The sequence below is a fragment of the Chiloscyllium plagiosum genome, chromosome 12 (assembly GCF_004010195.1).
Source record: "Chiloscyllium plagiosum isolate BGI_BamShark_2017 chromosome 12, ASM401019v2, whole genome shotgun sequence".
In the NCBI taxonomy this organism is placed as follows: domain Eukaryota; kingdom Metazoa; phylum Chordata; class Chondrichthyes; order Orectolobiformes; family Hemiscylliidae; genus Chiloscyllium; species Chiloscyllium plagiosum.
This window is the reverse complement of record NC_057721.1, coordinates 67632915-67660450: the sequence shown is the minus strand read 5'-3', so window position 1 is coordinate 67660450 and position 27536 is coordinate 67632915. Positions and strand designations below refer to the sequence as shown.

At 43.7% G+C, this 27536-nt stretch overlaps 1 protein-coding gene across 8 annotated transcripts in view; it reads right to left on the bottom strand.

Moving 5' to 3' along the window:
• erg (ETS transcription factor ERG) overlaps positions 1-27536 on the bottom strand; it is a 262777-nt gene that overhangs the window by 12636 nt on the left and 222605 nt on the right. For 7 of the 8 annotated variants that reach the window (XM_043701331.1, XM_043701330.1, XM_043701335.1 and 4 more), the window contains 4 exons: positions 21715-21918; positions 6113-6193; positions 3634-3705; positions 1120-1182 (listed from right to left, as the gene is read on the bottom strand). In XM_043701331.1, the coding sequence (XP_043557266.1) occupies positions 1120-1182; positions 3634-3705; positions 6113-6193; positions 21715-21918 (420 nt within the window). The remainder of the gene's footprint in view (positions 1-1119; positions 1183-3633; positions 3706-6112; positions 6194-21714; positions 21919-27536) is intronic. The other variant, XM_043701336.1, reaches the window with a different exon arrangement.

The window sequence follows — 27536 nt, the reverse complement described above, 5'->3', positions numbered from 1 at the left end:
CCTGGGATCTTTCTTCCTTTTTGGAATGAACTGATTCTGCATCTTCTGCATTATACACAGAAATATCCGCCATTGTTCCTCCACTGTCATCCCTGCTAAGGAATTGCACCATTGAACTTTGGCCAGCTCCTCCCTCATTGCTCCATAGTTCCCTTTATTCAACAGAAATATTGTCACTTCTGATTGTACCCTCTCCCTCTCAAATTGCAGATTGAGCTCAACAGGCCAAATGGCCTACTCCTGCTTCTATTACTATGAAATTACTATGAAATGATTTGTCCGCCAGGACTGTGCTGTTTGTGAATTTTGGGAAGAAGGGAGAAGCAGACTGTGCATGGTAGGGGTCTATGAGCTGGGAAGCTGTGGAGGGTAAGTATCCAGAGGAGTACTGGAAATAACCTGCTGGGTTAAAATCCTGGAACAATCGACCCAACTGAAAAACAAAGGCAAAAAAAAGTGGTAAAATCTGTCATAAGTGAAATTAGGAAACATATCCTCAACCAAAGGGTGATAAATGTTTCTGTCTCTTTACAAGCAGTAATTGATGTGAATGTTACAACTGAGATTAGTATATTTTTCTGAGCCAAATGCATTAAAGAATATGGGGCAAACATCAGTATATGGAGCTAGGACATAGATTTCATTGAATGGTAGAGCATTCTCAAGAGATGAAGTGGCTAGCTCCTGCTTCTGTATTCATGTGTTCCTAACAGCAGTGTGGGAGTAACTTCCACAACGAGAACTGCAACATGTTGAGAAGGCAATTTACCACCACCTTCTCAAGGGCAATTAGTCATGACTGATATATGCTGGACCTCTCAGTGAATCAGTGAATGGAAGTAAATTACTAGGAAGGGATAAAATTCACATTTGTACAGGAAGAGTGGTGTTTTTCTGATTCTGTGGTTAAGGTGCATTGATAAGGGAGATTTTATTCTCTGTGTATATCTTGATTTGAAATGCACTGGCAATGGGACAGAGTTCCATTTCCCTAGCATTAACCTTTGGTATCTTCTGAGCGCAGACTTTTCAAAATGTTTGACCCACTACAACCCCATTCAATCTCTACGAGAACAAAGGTCTCCTTTGATCAACTTTACAGTAACATAAACTTGTTACCCTTTGGCGGAACTCCAGGATGACTTGCCCACCCTGACCGTCTGGCTGCATCGTAAGCCAAATCTAAAAATAGAAAGCAGAATAAATGAAATATTCATCAATCTGAGAAATCTGACAGACTCTCCTGCAGACCACCAGACCACTGCTGAGTACTGCTTGGTGATAGTCCGAGACATCTGGTATTAAGAAAACACATCTGGGTTATTCTTTTATGGAATTAAAATGTGGGCGGCTGGTGTTGCAATCAGACTCCAATCCCACCCGAGAGAGAAAAAAAACTATTATACTTTAACTGTTTCCAGCTAAGGAATTTGTTGTAACATTTGTTTTTTTAACCCAATGCCACCCCATTTAGTAAATTCCTAGAAGTCTTTTTACTCAGTTTTTTTTTCTTCTTCTGTTTTCTCCCCTTCCCCAGACTGTGGCCTCTCTCAGTCCTTCTCCCAAGTGGCCATTCCACAAATGCACCTCTCGCATTAAGAGTACACTATCTACCCAGAGAGAGAGAGTGACCAGCAAGTATGTGGCGTTCTCCGAGATGACTACTTCTGATTCCTTGTGGTTATTTACCATCTTTGCCAGTTTGTGGCGCTGGAAAGAGTTTTTTTTTAGATAGTTTGCTGCCACTGATCCTGCTTTGTCTCCGTTTTGATTTTAGCTTATCCAGTGATAAGCGGGAGAGGATACACCATCACAGAGTATTTATAGAAGTGGCACTGTTCCTGGATAACAAGAAGGTTTATTGCATGATTGCAATAAGTAGAACTACATTTGGTCAGTCGTCAGGACTTTAAGGAGCTGGTATTGACATATCTGTTCCTTTTGGAAGATTGAACAGAATTTAATGTCTCCACTTAGAGAAAGGAGCGGCACAATGGTTCAGACTACCACCTGACAGTGCCAGGGACCCAGGTTTGATTCCACCCTCGGGCATCTGTCTGTGTGGAGTTTGCACATTCTCCCTGTGTCTGTGTCAGTTTCTTCTGGGTGCTCTGGTTTCCACCCACATTTCAAAGTTGTGCAGGTTAGGTGGATTGGCCATGCTACATTTCCCATGGTGCCCAAGGATGTGCAGGCAAGACCTTTTAGCCATGGGAAATGCAGGGTTATAAGGATGGAGTTGGGTCTGGGTGGGATGTTCTTGAGAGGGTTGGTATAGACTTGATGGGCTGAGTGGCCTGCTTCCACACTGCAGGGAGTCTATGACTGGCTTCATATCATCTTCAGAATCATTACCTTATTCAACAAAGTCCAACATTGCTTTACATGTCAACGACTTCATGTCTATTTAACTTCAAGGGTCAGTGGAGAATGTTCACCTCTTGCCCACTGCCCTGTTGAATCTAGAATCGCTGAAGCCAATGATAGGATCCTCACCCACTGCTTAACTAAAATCAGAGAACTTAACATAAACAAAGATCAAATAGAGACCCTCTAATCTATCATGACTCAGTACTTGATCACAGTATGTAACTTTACTCAATGGGGAACTGTTCATCTAATATAAAAGGATGTTTCACTTTACTGCAAACAGGTGTTTTATAAAGGAAGAACTAAGGGAAGGTCTTTGAGAACGTGTGAAATTTTAATTACAGGACTGGATCATTGGTCTTTAAAAGCATTCGTTCTTTTTAGCTGATCGGAGGAAATAGTTGGGTGTTAGTCATGTTACCGGTCTAGTATTCCAAAGGCCCAAGCTAATGGTGTGAGGGCAATGGTTCAAATCCCATCTTAGCAGCTGAAAGGATTTGAAATCATAAAATTAATAAATTTGAAATTCAAAGCCAGACTTTGTGATGACACTAATTGTCAGGAAAGGCTTGCTTGTTCACCAATCCCCTTTAGGGAAGGGAATCTATATTCTTACATAGTCTGGCTTACAAGTGACTCCAGTCTCACAGCAATATAGTTATCTATTAACCACTTCCTGCAGTGGCCTTGCAAGTCAGTACAGTCAAACCACTACAGAAATTCAAAAACATTAGCCCGGCCTACAAGAAACCTCATTCCTTTTCCTTTCAAAAATGCTTTCAATTGCTCCTTCAACCAAATTATACTGTAGTGACTGCCTAGTAACTGGACAGGCCCAAACTGACACACACTTCAGGAAGATTCAGCTGCTGCACTGTGGGGAGAGCAAGAACTAAAAAAAAAATGATTTTTTTTTCACTTAACTACAAAACTTACATTTATATTGTACTATTAATGTTTTACAGGATCGATATCAAATATTGATAACAAAAACCACACAATTATTAGATTACCTGACAAAAAGCTTGATCTAAATGGCACGTTTTAATGAGAGCATTAAAGGAGGAAAGAATAGTAGAGAGGTAGGGAGATTTAGGAAACATACTCTGAAGATTACATGAGAAAGTGGTAAGCTTGATTGCCAAAAGTTAAGTAAAGGAAGCAAAACATCTAACAAATATCTGTTATCGAATCTTCCATTCAAATTCACCTAAAGCATGTGTGTAGCCTGTTGTCAGTTATGTTTAACATATAAGTTCCTACCTGGTCTAACTGTGAGTCTCTGAGATGGTTCGGGATAAACTGTTGCATTTGGAAAGATGAAAGTTGCACCTCCTGCAAAAAAAAACAAGAAATAGCAGCCATGAAATTGAGTTCCAAAAGAGAGCAAATGGATATAAATGCCTTATACTCCAGCTTCCTTCAAATCAATCATCCTCAGGTTTGATCCTTGATTGAAGGTGACCGCTGAAATCACTCTAAGATTGGCTTTAGAGCATTCCTCAAGGAATGGAAGACTTTGCAAGATTCCAGGTTGCTATTTAGCAATCATTATAATGGAGTAGTTGGAAAGGTCATTGGGAGGGATAGTGGTCCAACACTGAAGAATTAGTTTGAATGTGATTATGATTTCTACACAGATACCAATCAGTTGATATTTTCTTGACCGCTCTACCATGTCACTGAGTGGAGCAACCAAAGCAATTCTTGGCTGCAGTGAGAACAGGTTCAGTTGGAGATGACTCTCTCTGAGAAACAGCCCAGAGCTCCTTTGATATGTTGATGCCTGAAGAATAGTCATTGGGCAGGGGATCTGAGGCTGCATTATTGCATTCAGAAGAAACCTGGAGGTAATATTTGACAGGGTGGAGGAGAGAATAAAAAATAAGTTTTAAAGGTGTCCAGATCAGTTTCTGGTACAACTTAAGTTGTCTTTTCCATTCAACATAAACGTACAAGCCACAACAGGCAATTTCTGCATTTTGCTGTTAGCAACTTGAACGTTGCCAAAGAAACAATATCAAAGAGCAAGGAACATACAGTATATAGGGATGACTGATGGAAAAACTGAGAAAGGGAACTTAAACTGGAATTGATCATTTTGTTCAAAAGAAAGAGGTGAAGATCTATTGTGAACATATTATCTAAAAGCAGAATAGCAGACAATTTTCAACAGGTTACATTGATTCTAAAGCATGTGAACAGATCATGCTGGTGTCAAAACAAACCTTCTCCTAATTGCATCCTCCCACCTCCTCACACCCCATTCCATTCTCCCTCAAGCGTGTATCAAACCTCCCCTTATATTTACCTGTTCAGCCATTCCGTTTGACTGCAAATTCTTCCTCTTAAACTAATCAATCATAGATTAGTCATAGGTCTTTAGCATCTTTATTTCCCTGGTGTTCTTTATCCTTTAATGATTGTTATAAGAGTTTCTTTTAATCTTGTTTGTACAAAAGAGCTGTAACCTGCTCAATCCTTCCTAATCATTATATCATCTCAATTCTAGTTATGTTTTGCCTTTGTGGCGCATAGAGACTAGAACTGCACACAGTACTCCAAACTTAGTTTGACCAAGATTCTTTATAAAAGTAATACTACCTTTTGTATTCTATTATTACCGAATTTAACCTAATATTTTGGTTGCTACATTAACGTCCTTGACTTGTTACTTTTGGTGGTTGACATTTCTGTGATCAGTATTCCACACATTTATTTCTGTTCAATTTTCCCCAAATTCTATGTTTTGTTAATGATGCTCTGAATATTGCCACACAGGAATTGTACAAAGTGGTGCTAAGTTTCTACTATAACATAAGATTAGTAGAAAATCTACCTTTTCACTGGTGTCAGGAGTGAAAGGAGTGGGATTTTGTGGAGGGGCAATCCTTAACTTCCATGAAAGTATCAGCAAGATTATATACGAAAGAATCTCAATGAAGGTCCAGAACCAGTCACCTGTCTTTGTGAGCTGCCCGAAAAACTCATTAGGTCACAAGGAGCTATTTTGGCCACCGCTGTTGGCACTTGGAAGCAGTGAAATTCTGCAGACATCTTCAAATGGATTATTTAATTGCAGTGTTCTGCACACCAGATTCAAATTTCAGAGTGACACAAATGGAGAGGACAATTTGCAGATGGCAGATGCTGGAATGTGTATCTTATCCACAGCACTGATACTAGAAATGTCACATAATCACAATTACTTAAATGCACTCAAACTCTTTTGCCAAATCCCTCCTGTGGGCACACGTGAAAAAGGAATTGCAAAAGCCCCATCCCACAGTCATTGCCAAGTCTATTTGTGAACAGCTAATTGGTGATGCACAAAAGCAACTTGACCACCTCTACTCTCAGCAGCACCGCACCACACTCCACCTTTACCATCCACCAACAACCCTGTACCACACACCCCCTCTTCCTATCTACTCTGTTCCCTTGACTTTCACAGTAAGAATTCAAAGTTAGAGAACTGCAGGGAATTTTCAAGGTCAAATGCATGTCCTACCATCCCATGCATCGTTGCAACATTTTTGTGGCAATGAACTGGAAGGGATTTGGTTATGCCTTTAGTATCTCTTACATTTGGGCAGTGCTGACTATTGTTTTATCAATGAATATATTTTATTATTTTAAGTTACTGTGAACCCCATGGTGTGGGGGAGTGAGGGAAACGGTGGTGGGCTGACAGCTGGCAGGCTAAAGATCTGAACATGACAGCTCAGCTTTAATATATTACCTGTGTTTCTGGCGTGCATCAGACGTGGTGAGTTTTGCAAGGCTTTATCGACATCATCTGAAGTCAAATGAGGAAGTGGTGCTGCAAAATAGGAAATGATTTGATTCAACAGTCACCAAAACATTAAAAAGTGACAGTTACAAAGGAAGATGCTTGTGCCAACGATTAAAAAAGAAAGCTCTGCTCTATGGAAGAATTGGCTCAACAGTCACCCTGTGATACCAATGCTGTCAATCACACCTCTGTGACAGAAAGTTACAAGTTCAAGTCCCATTCTATGACTTGAGAACAGAAAAATCAAAGGTAACATTTCAGTGCAGTACTGAGGGAGTGCTGCACTGTAAGAGGTGCCGTCATTAAGATGAGAATTTAAACCAATGCTCTGTCAATCTTCTCTGTAGGTAGAAAAACTTCCTATGGTGCCATTGTGGATTGGAGTAAGGTCAGTATTTCTGATCAATACTTATCACTCACTCAAGATCGCAAAAGCAAATTGTCTTGCCATTGTCACATTGCTATTTGTGGGAGCTTGTGTGCAAATTGGCTGCTGAATTTCCTGAATTACACCACTTCAAATTGGTTGTAAAGTGCTTCAGGATATCCTGAGATCACAGAGGGTGCTATGGAAATGCAAATTGCTCTTTTAAGTTTCTATGCAATATCAATGTCTAATTTATTGTCACTGCTGAATCAGTGATGCCTTTTGCAAAGCCCTAGCTCTACACAGCCATATCATCTGCATGGCTCAGTATTGCTGATTAGCCTTTGGTGAGGATGTAAAAATTATTCACCTCTTTTTAAACAATGCAGCCTAACTAAAGGGCCCAGGTCTTTCCAGTAGAAACCACTAGGACTGAGAATAATCAAACAAGTGCCAAATATAAACCAGAGGAAATGATTAGGCAGCACTAAGGTTTGTAGCTGAATCTGATGCTTTCTTTGGCTAAGTGTGAGTGTGTTGCGGTTTTTGGAGGGATGTTCTCCATGAGACCTATTAGTTTTTCTCACCCGATCTCACCAAACTCACCTCATTGGCTACCTACCCTATCCCTATATCATCCTTCACATCCAATTCCTGCCATATTTTATCGTGTGCCTTCCCTGGAACAACCTGGAAACTGCCGTGATATCCCAGAATTAAGCAACATCTTATGCACCCACACCATCTTTAGCCAGATAAGTACCATCAGTGCGGAGCTACTCTGCACAGGTCCTGACATTTGCCTTAGACATGGGAGACAGGGGAAAGTTGGTACCCCACTGTACAGGCAGGAATCTGAAGCTCCTGCTGGATGGGGTACCGCAGACGCAGGACTTCCTTATCCTACAAGACAAGTTTATAAAATCATCAGGGGCATAGATAGGGTAAATAGTCAAGGTCTTTTCCCCAGGGTAGGGGAGTCCAAAACTGGAGGGCATAGGTTTAGGGTGAGAGGGGGCAGATTTAAAAGGGACACAAGGGAGAAACCTTATCACACAGAAGGTGAGTGTATATGGAATGAGCTGGCTGAGGAAGTGGTGGAAGCTGGCATAATCAACTAGGAGAAAGTGAGGACTGCAGATGCTGGAGATCAGAGCTTAAAAATGTGTTGCTGGAAAAGCACAGCAGGTCAGGCAGCATGCTGGAAAAGCGCAGCAGGGAAGTCCCTCTCTCACTGCACCCCCCAGGTAAAAAATGTTGCCTGACCTGCTGCGCTTTTCCAGCAACACATTTTTAAGCTAAGAAGCTGGCATAATTACAACATTTAAAAGACATCTGGACGGGCACATGAATTGGGCGGGTTTAAAGGGATATGGGGCTAGGTTAATTTAAGCTATCTGGTCAGCATTGATGAGTCGGACCGAAGGGTCTGTTTCTGTGCTGTATAACCCTATGACCAATAGAGGAGGCTACAACACAAGTCACAACTGAGTGGGTAGCATGCTGGAAATCAAGCTCCACTAATCCCAGTCATCACAAAATTTAAAAACTTTATCAAAGTACACAAGGTCCCTAAAATACCTGCCTGTTAGACCCAAGTTAACAGAAAACACAGACCAGATTTCCGTATTTCATAAGAGCTATTTATTACAAAAACAAGATTCTAAACAAAAGTATACAATGAATTGTTGACATATAACTCTACTTGTTAAACCTCAACACCCTTCCAAACCATATCCATCACCCCCCTTAGTCTGTCTCACACAGATAAACACAGACAGAAAAATATTGCTGTTATGGTTGGAGATAAAAGTATACTGGGGATGCAGTTCAATGGCCCCAGTCCTCAAGGTTCACTGAGTTTTTGTTTTTGCTTGCCAGGCCAGGACTTTGTTTTCTTCAATTATTTTCTTTCCACAAGTTCTTTTTACACCTTTGCAGAAAGCATATGATTGATACATCAACAACAAGATATCTCAGTTACTGGACAAGGGCTTCAGTGCACAGCAACTAGTGTGCAAAAATAAATTGGCTTATTTGAAAGCTTCAAGTAGCTTACAACAGAGAAAGACTCAACATCTACATTTTTCAGCAGTCTGAAGGCTTCTGCCAATATTGTGTGCACCCACAAGCTGTACAGCTATGCAGCAGCCAATCAAAGAGTTATTGTCAACTCCACAAACAAATCAGCAACCTGTTTCCAGTCGAATCGCACTTTGTGCAAACAGCCCAGTGCCGGCCCACCTACAAACAACCTTCCCCATTATTTAGATAAACTAGCTGCGTTAACATGACTTAAAACAAGTTTCAGTAAAATAAAACATAAGTAACTTTACAAATTCCTTCCACAAGTTATGGTTGTCAAATAAACCATTTGGTATTCCACCACCCAGTCAGAAATATAAAACAATAAAATGTTTGGCGGTGGTTTTACAAAAAAAAGGCTACCGGGTTCAGGCAGTGGTAATGTCCCTACCTCTGAACCAGGAGGTCTGGGTTCAGATTGCACCTGCTCCAGAAATTTATAGTAACATCTCTAAACTGAAGAGCATAATTAGAAAATATCAAACCACTGGGTTCTTCTCCATCAGGTGTTGGCTTATCGACAATTAATGCATCCTGAAGGAAAAGGTGGAACGTGTTGTTGTGCAAAAAGTTGAAATTTACAATAAACCTTTGTAACTCTCAAAGATAGATGGATAACCAAATAAAGATACAGTCTTTACACACCAGGATCAAGGATGTCTCAGAGAGGGTGTAGAATGTTCTCAAGGGGGAGAGAGGCCAGCAGAAGGTCATTGTACACACTGGAACCAATGACATAGGATGGGAAAAATTTGAGATTCAGAAGAGAGATTACACAGAGTCAGGCAAGAATTTAAAAAAGAGGTCCTCGAGAGTAGTATTGTCTGGATTACTCCCGGTGCCACGAGCCAGTGAGATTAGGAATAGGAGAATAGAGCAGATGAATGCATTGCTGAGGAGCTGATCTATGGGAGAAAGATTCACATTTTTGTATCATTGGAATTTCTTTTGGATTAGAAGTGACCTGGACAAGAAGGATACATTGCATCTAAATTGGAAGGGGACTAATATACTGACAGGGAAATTTGCTGCAGCTGCTGGAGAGGATTTAAACTGGTAAGGTGGGGGGGTGGGACCCAGGGAGATAGTGAGGAAAGAGATCGATCTGAGACGGGTACAGTTGAGAACAGAAGCAAGTCAAACAGTCAGGGCAGGCAGGGACAAAACAGAGAACAAGGTATGACTGATAAATTAAACTGCATTTATTTCAATGCAAAAGGCCTAACAGGGAAGGCAGATGAACTCAGAGCATGGTGAGGAACATGGGACTGGAATATCATAGCAATTACAGAAACGTGGCTCAGGGATGGACAGGACTGGCAGCTTAATGTTCCAGGATTCAAATGCTACAGGAAGGACAGAAAGGGCAGCAAGAGGGGAGGGGGAGTGGCATTTTTGACAAGGGTTAGCGTTAGGCTGTACTGATGGAGGATATTCCCGGAAATACATCCAGGGAAGTTATTTGGGTGGAACTGAGAAATAAGAAATGGATGATCACCTTATTGGGACTTTATTATAGACCCCCCCAATAGTCAGAGGGAAATTGAGAAACAAATTTGTGAGGAGATCTCAGTTATCTGTAAGAATAATTGGGTGGTTGTGGTAGGGGATTTTAACTTTCCAAAGATAGACTGGGACTGCCATAGTGTTAAGGGCTTAGATGAAGAGGAATTTGTAAAGTGTGTACAAGAAAATTTTCTGATTCAGTATGTGGATGTACCTACTAGAGAAGGTGCTAAACTAGACCGACTCTTGGGAAATAAGGCAGGGCAGGTGACCGAGGTGTCAGTGGGGGAGCACTTTGGGGCCAGTGACCATAATTCAAATCTAAAAGTTGAAGTTCTAAATTGGAGAAAGGCCAATTTTGACGGTATTAGGCAAGAACTTTCAAAAGCTGATTGGGGGCAGATGTTTGCAGGTAAAGGGACGGCTGGAAAATGGGAGGCCTTCAGAAATGAGATAACAAGAATCCAGAGAAAGTATATTCCTATTAGGGTGAAAGGAAAAGCTGGTAGATATAGGGAATAATGGATGACTAGAGAAATTGAGGGTTTGGTTAAGAAAAAGAAGGAAGCATATGTCAGGTATAGACCGGATAGATCGAATGAATCCTTAGAATAGTATAAAGGCAGTAGGAGTATACTTAAGAGGGAAATCAGGAGGGCAAAAAACGGACACAAGATTGGCAAATAGAGTTAAGGAGAATCCGAAGGGCTTTTACAAATACATTAAGGACAAAAGAGTAACGAGGGAAAGAATAGGGCCGCTCAAAGATCAGCAAGGTGGCATTTGTGTGGAGGTTTAGGAGATGGGGGAGATACTAAACAAGTATTTTGCATCAGTATTTACTGTGGAGAAGGACATGGAAGATATAGACTGTAGGGAAATAGATGGTGACATCTTGAAAATTGTCCATATTACAGAGGGGGAAGTGCTAGATGTCTTGAAACACTTAAAAATAGATAAACCCACAGGACCTGATCAGGTGTACCCTACAACTCTGTGGGAAGCCAGAGAAGTGATTGGTGGGCCTCTTGCTGAGATATTTGGATCATTGATAGTCACAGGTGAGGTGCCAGAAGACTGGAGGTTGGCTAATGTGGTTCCACTGTTTAAGAAGGGTGATGAGGACAAGCCAGGGAACAATAGACCAGTGAGCCTGGCATCGGTGGAGCGAATCCAACATGTATTTGGAAAGGCAATGGCTGATTAGGGATAGTCAACATGGCTTTGTGTGTGGGAAATCATGTCTCACAAACTTGATTTTTTTTTGAAGAAGTAACAAAGAGGATTGATGAGGGCAGAGTGGTAGAGGTGATCTATATAGACTTAAGTAAGGCATTCGACAAGGTTCCCCATGGGAGACTGGTTAGCAAGTTAGATCTCATGGAATACAGGGAGAACTAGCCATTTGGATACAGAACTGGCTCAAAAGTAGAAGACAGAGGGTGGTGGTGGAGGGTTGTTTTTCAGACTGGAGGCCTGTGTCCAGTGGAATGCCACAAGGATCGATGCTGGGTTCACTACCTTTCGTCATTTATATAAATGATTTGGATGTGAGTTTAAGAGGTATAGATCGAAAGTTTGCAGATGACACCAAAGTTGGAGGTGTAGTGGACACAACAGATCTTGATCAGATGAGCCAATGGGCTGAGGAGAGGCAAATAGAGTTTAATTGAGATAAATGCGAGGTGCTGCATTTTGCGAAAGCAAATCTTAGCAATACTTATACACTTAATGGTACTGTCCTAGGGAGTGTTGCTGAACAAAGAGACCTTGGAGTGCAGGTTCATAGTTCCTTGAAAATGGAGTCACAGGTAGATAGGATAGTGAAGAAAGCGTTTGGTATGCTTTCCTTTATTGGTCAGAGTAATGAGTACAGGATTTGGGAAGTCATGTTGCAGCTGTACAGAACATTGTTTAGGCCACTTTTGGAATATTGCGTGCAATTCTGGTCTTGTTGATGTTGTGAAACTTGAAAGGGTTCAGGAAAGCTTTACAAGGATGTTGCCAGGGTTGGAGGATTTGAGTTATAGGGAGAGGCTGAACAGGCTGGGGCTGTTTTCCCTGGAGCATCGGAGGTTGAGGGGTGACTTCATAGATGTTTATAAAATCATGAGGGGTGTGGATAGGGTAAATAGACAAGGTCTTTTCCCTGGGGTGGGGGAGTCCAGAACTAGAGGACATAGGTTTAGGGTGAGAGGAGAAAGATATAAAAGAGACCTAAGGGGCAACTTTTTCACACAGAGGGTGGTACGTGTTTGGAGTGGGCTACCAGAGAAAGTGGAGAAAGTGAGGACTGCAGATGCTGGAGATCAGAGCTGAAAATTTGTTGCTGGAAAAACGCAGCAGGTCAGGCAGCATCCAAGGAACAGGAGAATCGATGTTTCGGGCATAAGCCCGAAGAAGGGCTTATGCCCGAAACGTCGATTCTCCTGTTCCTTGGATGCTGCCTGACCTGCTGCGCTTTACCAGAGAAAGTGGTGGAGGCTCGTTCAATTGCAACATTTAAGAGGCATCTGGATGGGTAAATGAATACCAAGGGTTGGAGGGATATGGGCTGGGTGCTGGCAGGTGGGACTAGATTGGTTTGGGATATCTGGTCAGCATGGACGGATTGGACCAAAGGGTCTGCTTTTGTGCTGTACATCTCTATGACTAGGCTGTGTCAAGCTGGATCAAGGTTGCTCCCTGGATTAAAGCAGTCTCACCTGTCTGGAGGAATGCCAGATTTGTAGGAAGGAAGTATTTTTTCATTCTGCCAATAGAGGGGTCCCAACTCCTCTCTGATACCTCACACTCACTCTCTTTCTGGTACTGTACCTAACTCCCAGCAAAGCGCATGCTCTTTCACTCTCACTTTTGCCTTCAACATCTTCCCTCACTCACTCTTGCCCATCCTGACAACTTGAACTCTGCATATTCTGTGCACTGTCCACTCTGTCTCTCTCTCTCTCTTTCTCTCTCATTCCAGGAAGAAAAGAGCTCACGACACGGCTGAATAATTCAAGATGGATGGTGGGTTGCCTGACATTTGACTCCTCACCCCTCATGTGGGGACCATCTTGACCATGACCACTCCGAGTGGCTGGCTGACTGTGTCCAAGCCCCCAGAAAGGTATTAGAGGCTGCCTTTGGCTTACTGTGCAGGGATCGCCTGCCATCTCCCTTGACTTCACTGAGGCCTGCAGACAATCAAGGGGAGCTTCCTGCACTTGTGTCTATGCTAGACAGCAAAGCAAGACAAAAGTAAGATGAGTCTAGTGTTTCTGGCCAAGAGGGTAAAGCACAATATGGCAAAGCATTGCAATGCAAGACTGCGTTACTGTGAGTACCCTGGCAGAGTCAAAGTGAGAGAGTCCTATAACAGCGAGCAAAGAGCCTGGAGATGTAGTTGGGTCCAGTCCCAGAGTTTGGTGCATGTCCAAGAGTGAACAGTGTCCTTGCTACAGGATTAGAATGATAGTTGCCAGTGTAGCCTGGGATAGAATCTTAGAAACATAGGTACAGGAAGAGGCCGTTCAGCCCTTTGAGCCAAAAATACAGCTATCAGTCAACCTTATAAGTAGAGTGGAGATATACCATGAAGGTTCTTCGAGGCTGGTGTATATCAGATGTCAATGTCTGTGGAGATGTGTGTCACTGGGTGATCAAGGAGCGCACCCTGAGATGTTGGTGTTTGATGTCTAACATGGAGGTCCTTTCGCTCAAAAGGAGTATTGAATTCTCCCAGTACCTGTCACTTTTTCTCAACATTTAACTTGTTTGGTATGGTCAGTAAAATCGGAAGCTGAATATTAATGAGAGGTGTTGGGCTGTTAACAAGGCCATTAAGAAGCAATAATCCTTTTAACTGACAATTTACTATTGCTTCACAAGAAAATCAGCCTGATGCCTTTCAATAGTATGGAGCAAGGCCTCTGTTGAGATAGGACTCACAAGACTTCTCATCTAATTCTACCACTCTGTTCAACATAGTCACAATAAGACTTTTAGGTTTTAAAGAGATGCATGGAGGTTTATAGTTAGATGCAGGGAGGTTTGTGTTGATTTGAATTAAATAAAATGACTTATAGTCACTTGTATTTAACAAATAAATACAGGTGGGTTTGAAGGTAGATGCAAGGGTATTTGTAGGTACATATTGAAGGTATGTAAGTACTTATGGGGAGGTATTTAGGTAAATATGGGGCAGTTTGCAGATAGATGCAAGGAGTTATGTAGGGTAAATGCAGGGAGATTTGTATGTAGCTGAAGAGAGGTATGTAGGCAGGGAGGTTTGCATGGTGGTAGGATTCCCTCATCATGATGTGATAGAACATTGAACATAGAACAGTACAGCATGTTACCTGCCCTTTGGCAATGATGACAAAGGATGAGTTGAAAATAATAGCAGGCGATGGGCTGACCTTCCATTTCCAGAGAAGCATGGCAAACGTGTAGGGACTTAATGAATTTAATAGATTCAATACTCATTAAAAGCAAGTGAATAACTGAATGTCTTATCTAAATTCTTGGATAAATTGGAGGAAGCTGTACTTAGACCTCAGAGTGATCTGGCTAGTCTGCACTTTCAGGATCATATCCAGTTGTAATCAGTGTGACACAGGAAATCACAAGTCCTGGAGGTCATAGAGAAAAGAGCAGTGTTCTCAGAGAACAGAATATGAAGAAAAACTGGAGAAATAGGGCTTTCAGCCTCGAAACAAGTCATAAATGAAAGCATGATATCAAAAGTAAAGGGAACATAGGTTCAAATTGGATAAAGGTTAATTAAGCTGCAAGGTTCATTTCCAGACATTTCGTTACCTTACCAGGTAACATCTTCAGTGGGCCTCAGGCGAAGCAATGCTGAAAGTTGCTGCTTTCTATTTATGTGTTTGTGTTTCTTTGGGTTGGTGATGTAATTTCCTGTGGTGGTGTTATTTCCTGTGGTGAAGTCACTTCCTGTTCCACAAACGAATCTGCATCAGAACATTATTTCAACAAGCCAACACACACTGCAGCACAGAGGAACTATGCAGAGCAGAGGAAAATCACCTATACCATTTATTCAAAAAGAATGGGTACCCAATGAACACGTCGGCCGATTTCTCAGCAACAAACCCAAACAAGCAGATGAAACACATCCAGAAACTCTAGCCACTCTCCCCTACATCAAAGCCATCTTGGAAATGACTGCTAGACTACTCAGACCCCTTGGTATCATGGTAGCCCACAAACCCACCAACACACTAAAATAGCAGCTAATGAACTTGAAAGACTCTATACAGACAATGAGCAAAACTAACGTCATTTACAAATTACCGGACTGTAACAAACACTACATTGGACAAACAGGCAGAAAACCAGCCACTAGAATACATGAACACCAACTAGCCACAAAAAGACATGACCCTGTCTCACTAGTATCCTCACATACCGATGAGGAAGGACACCACTTCGACTGGGACAATACATCTATCCTAGGATAAGCCAAACAGAGACACGCACAAGAATTCCTAGAAACATGGCATTCCAACCGGAACTCTATCAACAAACACATGGAGTTAGACCCCATCTACCACCCCCTGAGAAAAGGAACAGAAAGTGACTTCACCACAGGAAATAACACCACCACAGGAAATTACATCACCAACCCAAAGAAACACAAACATATAAATAGAAAGCAGGAATTTTCAGCATTGCTTCGCCTGAGGCCCACTGAAGATGTTACCTGGTAAGGTAACGAAATGTCTGGAAATGAACCTTGCAGCTTAATTAACCTTTATCCAATTTGAACCTATGTTCCCTTTACTTTTGATATCATGCTTTCATTTATGACTTGTTTCAAGGCTGAAAGCCCTATTTCTCCAGTTTTTCGTCATATTCTGTTCTCTGAGAACACTGCTCTTTTCTCTATGACCTCCAGGACTTGTGATTTCCTGTGTCACTGTCAAATTTAACCAATGCATTGCTGTTTAGTGGCAGAAACATGGACACAAAGCAAAATAATTCCTGTCATCAATGAATCCCATTGGATGATCACCATTCAAAAGCTGTGTAAAATTGCTATTTTTAGGTGCCTCAGGCAGAGCTCGACTGCTCCTTCCAAATCTACAGTACGTGAAGGTCAATGTGGAGAAGCAAGTTCCCCTCCAAAACACCACACTCCCTTCCCTCCAATGAATGCCCTCTTGATATCCTACCTGCGGGATATGGCTAGTAAGTAGAGCATAAATAATCTATTTAAAATGAGTGGCCTACTCAGTCAAGGCATGGAAAAAGTCGCTGATGCCATCAACTATTGTAATGAGGCCCAAGACCCAAATAACAGAAAGGCCTGAGCCTTCTGGATTGTCTGTCTGCATAACATACCAGAAAACAGACCATAATTAACCGCTGTCAGTTTTGAACAGAAATGTAGATCTCAATTTGTACATAATTACACTTAATTGATGTAAACCATATCGGACATTTAAAAAAGTCAATTACTTATGTAAACAATTAATATTTATAGCTTTCTGATAAGTCTCTTTATACCTTATCTCTAACCCTTTACAATAAAAACAGAAAGTGCAGTTTTCTTAACAGGCGATAGAGGTATTCTCCCAGTGCCTTGAGTGACATTGTTGACCATGATATGTAACCATGACACTGCAATTTGTCAACACTATCACACCCAGCTTCCAGGTTGAACTGGATTTTGGAATTCCAATACCAGTGCTTATAGGGTTCAGTTGACTTTATCCCAAAAATCAGAAGACTAAAGCCTGATTAAGAGTAACCGTTAGTGCAAGAATTAATGTTGCACCTTTCCATTCAGCCATTTATTTATTTGTGCTCCATATCAATTCCAACCTTCGAGCTTATGTAATACGCATTATTGCAGGAAGAATTATCTTCACATCGGTTTCTGAGTATTTCACACTCATGCAAGCCAATTAAAATGCAAGGGAACATAATAGATTGAGAGCCTACTTCTGAAAGCGTTAATTTCACGTGGAAAAACCAAACCACTACCAGTCAATTTAATTAATTAATTCCATGTTGTTTTGTAGTCATTTAAGGTTTAATAAGGACTGAGACCTAAAGAAACTCATCATCATAGAGGGTATTTTTCTGCCATTTAAAGCCCTTCTAAGTCACCTAAAGATTAGATAGGAGTTGCAAGCCATCTATGAGACAGAAGTCATCCACTTGACATTTTGGTAAAAATCAAAGTGTAGTTCTTAAACCTGAAAGCAGGCAGCATGCCCTTTGTATTTGGGCTCCCAACTCCCACACTGTTTTATCCCAAGGCAGCTGCATTCAGGAAATCCAGGCCTATATAGAGCCTCAAAGATGGTTCTTAAAGGCACTACCTGTTAGGCCAGATACAACAAAGTGAGTTTTTAAAATTTGTGAACTGAAATAACTCCACAGAGGCCAGTATCCTGTCACCAAGTCACTCTTTATTTACATATGGAGAGTGCTTGACACTGATCCACATCCCTTAGAGCCAGCTCTCAGAGTGAAGAGGACCTGACACTGTTTTTATCTGTCAGCCAGGGCTCCCTGATTGGACCAGATTAATAGCCCAATCTAATAACTCATATTCCATGAAGTCCATCTGGCTGACATCATTACAATCACTACTCTAACCTGATTGCTCAGCTTGGATAAGAAGGAGAAGGCCACACCTAAGGAATATAGGCTATGTTGGTCACTAACCCCATTACCACTTACCTCAATGTCCCCTGTCCCCACTCCTGTCTGAGCTCACCACTTTTCCCCCCTAGTAGTCACCACTATTGCCATCAGTCACCACTATCTTACAATCCAGTTACTGCTCCCTTCCCAATTGTTCCGCTTATTCGATGCACCCTTCTTCATTTACCAGAATCTTGTTGCGTTAGAATAAAGTGCAGAGGTCACATGCTACTGTGGATGATCATATATTCAATATGTCAGTAACTATAACTATCCTAAGAGACAAACCTTGCTATCTATAGTATAATTTATGTCATGTTAAATTCAATCTACAATAATTATCTACTGCCCTACATTTTCACCCATGCAATTTCCTGCCCTTGTGTGTTACTTTGAAATTCTATGGAAAGGAAAAAAAATGGGAGCTCAAAGGACAGGTTTTGGAAAATTAAGTGGCTCATCAATTAAATATACTCCTCGGTTTGTGTTTATATAAACATGCGAAAAATGGCAGACATGAAAAGATCCTCAGCTCAATTCAAATTGTCCAACGCAGCTGCAGGGACTTGTCATTTTTGACCTTTCATCAGATTTTAATGAGATGTGAAAATCACTGGCAAGGGCAGTATTTGTTGTCCATCCCAGGACATTGTTGTTATGTTACAAGACATGGCATTCTCCATTGTATCCACAATCATGTGATCTCCTGGGTAGGAGAAACAGATAACAAAGGAAATCAATTAGAGGAATAGGATTTGAAAAACAAAACGTCTTCTCTGCGATTGAGAAGGTTAGGGAGACATACCAACCAGGAAAAACCCAGCTGAGTCTGTTGTCAGTATTTCTATTATACATTTATTACAAAGCTTACAGCAGTAGTTGTTGCATTTTATCCTGAACAGGGAAGGGAAAAAAATTTAGCATTAACTTTGTTGTGAAAGTGTAGGTGTGTAATCTACCTTTAAGAGAGAGAGGAGGCTAGCAAGGACTGACTGAAAGCACAATGTGTGCTGAACAAGGTAATAATGTAACACTTGTTGAAACAAATAGCTGGAGCTGTGTTGCCATGGAACAAAAACAAATTCAATTCAGTCAATCAGTTTAAATTATGCTCAGATACCAAAATTCAATCGAATTTGAATTTAGTGTTTTGATGACATCAAACCAATGAAATGATCCGATGTTTTAGGATATAAAACTGGACATTTTGAACAGTTAGAGGGAGAACTGCCAAGAAAACCAACAAGTACAGACTTCTAGCCGAAGAACTCTCTGAAAGGTACCTGTCCATAAGAGATTTGTACAGCAGAACCCTGAAGCCGACCTAGAGAATAATCTACAGAGGAAAATCTACAAAGGAGAATCGACAAAGCTGACTGGTTTTATAATGTGATTTTTTTTGTAAATCTTAATCAGGGTTTTTTTTTTAATCAGACCAGTATTGAAGAGTGGGAGGTAAAAGATAGGTTTTCGAGAAGGGAGTTGTAAATAGTTGTTTAATATTCTCTTTTGGACTGAAAGAATAAAACTGTTAATCTTTATTTTAAATAGTGACCTCTGGGATAGTTCTTGCGTCTCGAAATTTAACAGATTATGGCGTGAAGTGAGTTTCTGTTTGTTGGGTCTAAATTAGCAGAGGGGTATACTCTGTGTCATAACAACATCAAGGACACTGCTTTTGTATGAGCCTTAGATAAAGCCAGGAAATGGTTGGATTGTCAAGACGATACTAAAACTTAATACCAATGCAGTGGTTGAAGCAATTGGTATCAACATCTTTAAGAGGAATTTGGATGAGCAGGAGCTGAATAGAAGATCACACTGATAGTTTTAAATGTTGCATGGTGTGAAGAGAGATATGTCGACCATAAACACCGGCATGGATCTATTGGTATAATGACCTGTTTTGGTGCTCAAACTCTTTGTAATTCTCATGTTCCACCCTCTGACTTTTCCCTCATGCTGAATAGCCTGCAGCTTCTCACACACCAAGCCTTAAGGATGTCTTCTTGGCCAAGATACAGAAGAACAACAAAGGGACATGGGACTGTATCCTCAGCAGAAAAATGGAGAGGAGAAGAAGGGAGCTTTGCTATTCAGCAAAAACTATTAGATAGAGTGATTTGTTGTGGAAAAGCTATGGAATCTTTTGCAAAGGACAGTCACAAATGTATATTAAAGTAAACATTACAACTCTTTTGAGGATTAACTTTTCAACTGCTTATCAAAACAACTGAAACAAAGGCCTGATTTCTGCATTGATGGAGACCTACTCTATCACAGCATTAGTTGTGAAAATCCCTGTAATACAAAAGCATCCCCTCCCCATTTACAATTTTCAGAGAGTGGGTTTGCACAGCCTGGATTTCTCACACGTGTGATTTCCAAAGACAATGGTTATTTAAAAGGGGAACGAGGGTCAGGTACCTTTATTTAGAGGATAGTTCTCAGGTACCACTTTGAACTGTTAAAAATTATATGTGAATGTGCGTAAAAGGTTCTACTGGAACTATAAAAGCTGTCAAAAATTTGTTTTCATGAGAGATAAGTTGAAAGAATCTTAATGTATTGAATTTTTAAACAATGAATAGACCCATAACTTAATGGCTCCTTTGGATTTCCCGAGATGGACAGGAGGTTAATAAGCACAGAGAGAGGAAAGCACAGGGTAATGGATGGGGTGAGGGCATGGCTTGATTTGAGTTCTCACTAAGTTGGCACAGGAGTCATAACGGACCAGAGTGGTGAGTATGGGGGCACAGGGTGTTAGCAGAGGGTGTATGAGAGGTCACAAGGAATGAAAAGAGGGTCATAGCATGGCAAAGGGGGTATAATAAGCCATAGGGGTGGTGGGTGAACAGTCATAGGATGGCATGAAGGTATGAGCGAGCATGAGATGACACAGATGGGGCATGAGGAATGTGAAGGGAAAATGGTTTGAGAGGGACAGGAGCAAATGCAATGATTACGTTTAAACCATATTAAGGCCTTGCTGCAAAGAGGTGTGCCTCATGCCCACATCCACAGCCAGCATCCTCCTTTCTCATTTCAGAGTTGCCCAGCCTAATCCCAAGGGAACTCCACCATCTAAGAATGAAAATCCAGTTTCCCTGGGTCAACACTGTGGTGGGGGGTATACTTGAAACTTCCAGTCTGAATGCTCCCTACCTGGGAATGAAAGTTGTGGGCCAAGGACCTGACTCAGCAGGTCAGGAAGCATCTGAAAAGAAAGAAATGTTGCTGATGTTTCCATTGATTGGAACCTTGAAGTTTGGCATGGATTGTGTGACAGTGCAGGAAGAATGATAGTGAATTGACTTCAATTGGAAAAAACCAGTGAGACATGTAAAACAACTGGTTTTCATTATCTTACAGTATCTTACAAAGTTAGGTTCAACCCCGCTTCACCTTGAAGAGATCGTTTTTCATTCATTCACAGGATGTGGGCGTTGCTAGCTGGGCCAACATTCATTGCTCATCCCTGATTGACCTTGAGAAGGAGGTCATGAGGCTGCTTTCTTGAGTTACCACATTCCATATAGTGCATAAATACTGACAGGACTGTCACAGACTTTGTCATCAGGATTTGTTACAATTGAGTGACTTGCTACACCATTTCAGAAAACATTTAAGAGGCAATTATATTACAGTGGCACTATAGCCATACCTAGATCAGAGTCGAGAGGGTCGTGCTGGAAAACCACAGCGGGTCAGGCAGCATACGAGAAGCAGGAGAATCGACGTTTCAGGCATAAGCCCTTCATCAGGGAACGTCGATTCTCCTGCTCCATATCAAGATCAGACCAGTTGAGGACCAAATTTCCATATGTAAAGGACATTGGTAAACCAATCTTTTTTATGGTAGTTTCAGCATCATTACCATTAGTGTTAATAGTATTTCATTCCAGACTGAATCCGCACTTACTCTCTCTGAGGTAGTGCAGGTGCGACAGGAGGATATCCGCATTGTAGCTTGGGGTGAGACGTTGAAAATCTTCTTTGGTCATTTTGCATAGCTCCTTCCCATCAATATTCTGAAAGAGTGACACGTCGACATCGATCAAGCTGTATTCCTTCACTGCCCACTCCAGCCACTGCCTGACGTGATCCGTGGACCATAGTGTAGGATCTATATATATATGTATGTGTGTGAAAGGGAATTGGGGTGTTTCAGAGAAAAACAAACACTTACATTTAATAAGGGTAACTCAGAGGCACTGAGCAAACTCGACTTGGCCCTAAAAGTGTTATACCTGACCTTAGTGCTTCAAGCTGAGACTGAACATTTGAGTTAAAGCTGTTCTATTCTCAACATTAAGATCCCTCAACTTAGTAAAAACCGAAAGAACTGCAGATGTTGTAAATTAGAAACAAAAACAGAAGTTGCTGGAAAAGCTCAGCAGATCTGGCAGCATCTGTGAAGAAAAATCAAAGTTAACGTTTCAGATCCAGTGTCTGAAGAAGAGTCACTGGACCCGAAAAATTAACTTTGGTTCTCTTCACAGATGCTGTTAGACCTGCTGAACTTTTCCAACAACTTCTGTTTTTGTCCCTCAACTTAGCGATTTTTAAAATTTCAAAATATGCTTTCTTCATAAAAAATATCTTTATATATTTGTATATACACACAGTCACAAATGCAGTTCAGTTCTATACAGTAGCGTATCACAGAAACAAAGAAACTGTGGAGTTTGACTCTATCCAACCAAACCAGAGGTACCTCTTATTTGAACCAGGCTATATTTACATGTATTTGAAGCATCAGGAGTTTCCAATAACTGAACGGATCCTCATTTAGCTTTGGAAGAAAGACCTTAGACAGTGGTCTTTTCACACTACACCTTGGCGGCAGTTGCCCCAAGCTTTAGTGCCAGTTCCCTGAAGGACATTTGCCCGAAACGTCAATTTTCCTGTTCCTCGGATGCTGCCTGACCTGCTGTGCTTTTGTAGCTCCACACTTTTGACTCAACAGTCAGTCGAAGTCAACTTCTTGTTCCGGAAGACCAACAAGTTGCAGACAGACCAAAGAGTTGATGGTCCTTCAGGCACGGTTGATGTTTGTCTCGGTGTGCATCCCAGGGAACACACTGTAGAGCACAGAGTCCTGTGTCATGCACCTGCTCAGGTGAACATTGACAAAAAAAACATTGCACTTCCTCTGCAAAGGCACATTTCAACAGGAGATGTGTGACAGTTATTTCTCCCCCACATCTGCTTTGAGGGTAGCGTGCAGTGGTGCAGAAAGCCTGGGTGTACAAGAAGGATCTCCCTTCTCACCAACAGCTAAGTGATGCCACAAACATGGGAAAAAGTCACGAGGGTAGTTTGACACAAGTTCAGCCTTAGTTGGAATGCAGTGTCCAGTTCTGACTACCACACTTTAGAAAGACTGTGAACATATTGGGACAAGTGGAGAAATGGCTCCTGGGCATTATTTCAGGGATGAGGAATTTCAATTATAAAGATAGATTGGATAAGTTGGGACAATTTTCCTGGGAAAAGTGAAGGTTGAGAGGAGATGTGGTTGAGGTATTTAAAATTATGAGAATTGTGGACAGGTTAAATAAGGAGAATACTGGGAGGACCAAGAATGAGGGGCACAAATTTAAAGTAATTTGTAATAAGTGGATGGTATCAACATTCAAGAGACTTGACACCATCCAGGCAAAGCAGCCCAGTTGATTTGGTATCACATCCAAAACCATGTGCTCCCTCCATCACCTCAGGAGCAGCAATATGCATCATCGACAAGATGCACTGCACAAATTCACCAAGGCTCCTTCGACGGTATCATTCCAAACCCATGACCTCTACTATCTAGAAGTGAAGGGCACAGATATATGGGAACACTATCACCTGCTAGTTCCCCTCCAAGCCACTCACCATCCTGACTTGGAAATATATCGCTATTCCTTCAGTATCTTTGGGTCAAAATCCTAGAACTCCCATCAAATGGCATTATGTGTTCACCTAGTACATAGACTGCAGTGGCTTAAGTAGGCTGCTCACCACCACCTTCTCAAGAAAGGACAATAAGTGTGAGCCCAGCCAGCATCACCCTCATCTCATGAGTGAATTTAAAGAAAGAATAAGAAGTAAAAATTATTTGAGAGATAAAAGTTTCACAGAGTGGGAAGTTAGGGTTAGGATACACAGCTCAAGAGCATGGTGGAGGTAGGCTCAATCGAGGCATTCAAAAGAAAATTAGATTATTATTTGAAAAGGAACAATGTGCAGGTTTGCAGGAAGAAGGCAGAAAATATGATACTCAGTGACCTGCTCATCACTTCTTTCTGTGCTGTAACAATTCTGGGATTGTGTGAATGGACAAATGGTGAATGCTTTGGTCACTCAATAAGTTGGAACCTAGTTCTGAAACTAAAAATTGAAAAGATCCAAATTTGCATGGAACACTAAGAGAAAAGTCAAATCTCCTCCCTTTCCCTTTCCCAGATGTGTACTGTCCTAAACAGGATTTCAACGCTTAAAAAAGACTGTAATGCTTGAACTTTCAATTTTATTTCCTAATTTTCTACATCTGACTAAGAAAGTGTCATTGTACCATAATTACTGCAATGTTTAATTGGTAACTTTGTTCTTTTGCACTGGAGTGGATTCTGCTGCAAGATGACAGTAAAGTAAGATGCTCCATTCGGAGCTCCAGTGGTCGCCAGTTCCTTTTCCTTTTTCTTTTTTTTAACCTCTTTGCAGCAGTTTTTATTCCCCACACACCCCCAACTTCTGAAACAACCCTACTCTACTGGGAGAATGGAGGTGACACAAAGGGAGACAAGTCCTCACCAGAGCACGGAGTGGGGAGCAGTCCGTGTCCTGGAGCAGGGAGCAGAGCTGTCCCGGAGCTGGAAGCAGAGCTGAGTCCCGGAGTGGGCAGCAGAGTGAGTCCTGGAGCGGGGAGTAGAGTGAGTCCTGGAGCGGGGAGTAGAGAGAGTCCTGGAGCAGGGAGCAGAGTGTGTCCTGGAGCGGGGAGCAGAGCTGAGTCCCGGAATGGGGAGCAGAGTGAGTCCTGGAGCGGGGAGCAGAGTGTGTCCTGGAGCGGGGAACAGAGTGAATTCCGGAGCAGGGAGTAGAGTGTGTCCTGGAGCAGAGAACAGAGTGAATCCCGGAGCAGAGTGAGTCCTGGAGCGGGGAGCAGAGTGTGTCTTGGAGCGAGGAGCTGAGTGAGTCCCGGAGCAGGAAGCAGAGCTGAGTCCTGGAGCAGGGAGCAGAGTGAACCCCAGAGCGGGAAGCAGAGTGAATCCCGGAAAAGGGAGAAGTGCTGAGTCCTGGAGTGGGGAGCAGAGCTGAGTCGTGGAGCGGGAAGCAGAGAGAATCCCAGAGCGGGAAGCAGAGTGAGTCCCGGAGCAGGGAGCAGAGTTGGGTCCTGGAGCCAGAAGCAGAGCTAAATTCTGGGTGGGAAGCAGAGTGAGTCCCGAAGCAGGGAGAAGAGTGGATCGGCATATGGAGGATAGTGGGCTAGTATAGGTTAGGTGGGCTTGGATCGGCGCAACATCGAGGGCCAAAGGGTCTGTACTGCGCTGTATTTTTCTATGTTCTATGTTCTAAGAGCTGAGTCCCGGAGCGGGGAACAGAGCTAAGTCTGGAACAGGGAGCTGAGACAGTCCCGGAGCTGGGATCAGAGCTGAGTCCCGGAGCGGGGAGTAGAGAGAGTCCCGGAGCGGGGAGTAGGGAGAGTCCTGGAGCGGGGAGTAGAGAGAGTCCCAGAGCGGGGAGCAGAGTGAGTACTGGAGCGGGGAGCAGAGAGTCCCGGAGCGGGGAACAGAGCTAAGTCTGGAACAGGGAGCTGAGACAGTCCCGGAGCTGGGATCAGAGCTGAGTCCCAGAGCGGGGAGTAGGGAGAGTCCTGGAGCGGGGAGTAGGGAGAGTCCCAGAGCGGGGAGCAGAGTGAGTCCTGGAGCGGGGAGCAGAGAGTCCCAGAGCGGGGAGCAGAGTGAGTCCTGGAGCCAGAAGCAAAGCTAAATTCTGGGGTGGGAAGCAGAGTGAGTCCTGAAGCAGGGAGAGGAGCTGAGTCCCGGAGCGGGGAACAGAGCTAAGTCCGGAACAGGGAGCTGAGAAAGTCCCAGAGCTGGGATCAGAGCTGAGTCCCGGAGTGGGGAGTAGAGAGAGTTCTGGAGTGGGGAGCAGAGAGAGACCCGGAGCGGGGAGTAGAGAGAGTCCCGGAGCGGGGAGTAGAGAGAGACCCGGAGCGGGGAGTAGAGTGAGTCTTGGACGGGGAGCAGAGCGAGTCCCGGAGCGGAGAGTAGAGCGAGTCCCGGAGCGGGGAGTAGAGAGAGTTCTGGAGCGGAGAGTAGAAGAGAGTCCCGGAGTGGGGAGTAGAGCGAGCCTCGGAGCGGGGAGCAGAGAGAGTCCCGGAGTGGGGAGTAGAGAGAGTCCCGGAGCGGGGAGTAGAGAGAGTCCCGGAGCGGGGAGTAGAGAGAGTCCTGGAGCGGGGAGTAGAGCCAAGTCCTGGAGCAGGGATCAGAGTGAGTCCCAGAGCAGGGAGCAGAGAGAGTCCCGGAGCGGGGAGCAGAATGAGTCCTGGAGTGGGGAGTAGAGTGAGTCCTGGAGCGGGGAGCAGAGCCAAGTCCTGGAGCTGGGCTCAGAGTGATTCCCGGTGCGGGGAACAGAGAGAGTCCCGGAACGGGGAGTAGAGAGAGTCCCGGAGCGGGGAGCAGAGCCAAGTCCCGGACCGGGGAGTAGAGCGAGTCCCGGAGCGGGGAGCAGAGCGAGTCCCGGAGCGGGGAGCAGAGAGAGTCCCGGAGCGGGGAGCAGAGCGAGTCCCGGAGCGGGGAGCAGAGCCAAGTCCCGGAGCGGGGAGCAGAGCGAGTCCCGGAGCGGGGAGCAGAGAGAGTCCCGGAGCGGGGAGCAGAGCCAAGTCCCGGAGCGGGGAGCAGAGCCAAGTCCCGGAGTGGGGAGCAGAGCGAGTCCCGGACTGGGGAGTAGAGCCAAGTCCCGGAGCAGGGAGTAGAGAGAGTCCCGGAGCGGGGAGCAGAATGAGTCCTGGAGTGGGGAGTAGAGAGAGTCCCGGAGCGGAGAGTAGAGAGAGTCCCGGAGCGGAGAGTAGAGAGAGTCCTGGAGCGGAGAGTAGAGAGAGTTCTGGAGTGGGGAGTAGAGAGAGTCCCGCAGCGGAGAGTAGAGAGAGTCCTGGAGCGGAGAGTAGAGAGAGTCTCGGAGCGGAGAGTAGAGAGAGTTCGGGAGTGGGGAGTAGAGAGAGTCCCGCAGCGGAGAGTAGAGAGAGTCCTGGAGCGGAGAGTAGAGAGAGTCCCGGAGCGGGGAGTAGAGAGAGTCCCGGAGCGGAGAGTAGAGAGAGTTCCGGAGCGGAGAGTAGAGAGAGTCCTGGAGCGGAGAGTAGAGAGAGTCTCCCGGAGCGGGGAGTAGAGAGAGTCCCGGAGCGGAGAGTAGAGAGAGTCGGAGTGGGGAGTAGAGCGAGTCCCGGAGCGGGGAGCAGAGAGAGTCCCGGAGCGGGGAGTAGAGTGAGTCCCAGAGTGGGTAGTAGAGCGAGTCCCGGAGCGGGGAGCAGAGAGTCCCGGAGTGGGGAGTAGAGCGAGTCCCGGAGCGGGGAGTAGAGAGTCCCGGAGCGGGGAGTAGAGAGAGTTCCGGACTGGGGAGTAGAGAGAGTCCTGGAGCGGGGAGTAGAGTGAGTCCCGGAGCGGGGAGTAGAGAGAGTTCCGGACTGGGGAGTAGAGAGAGTCCCGGAGTGGGGAGTAGAGCGAGCCTCGGAGCGGAGAGTAGAGAGAGTCCCGGAGTGGG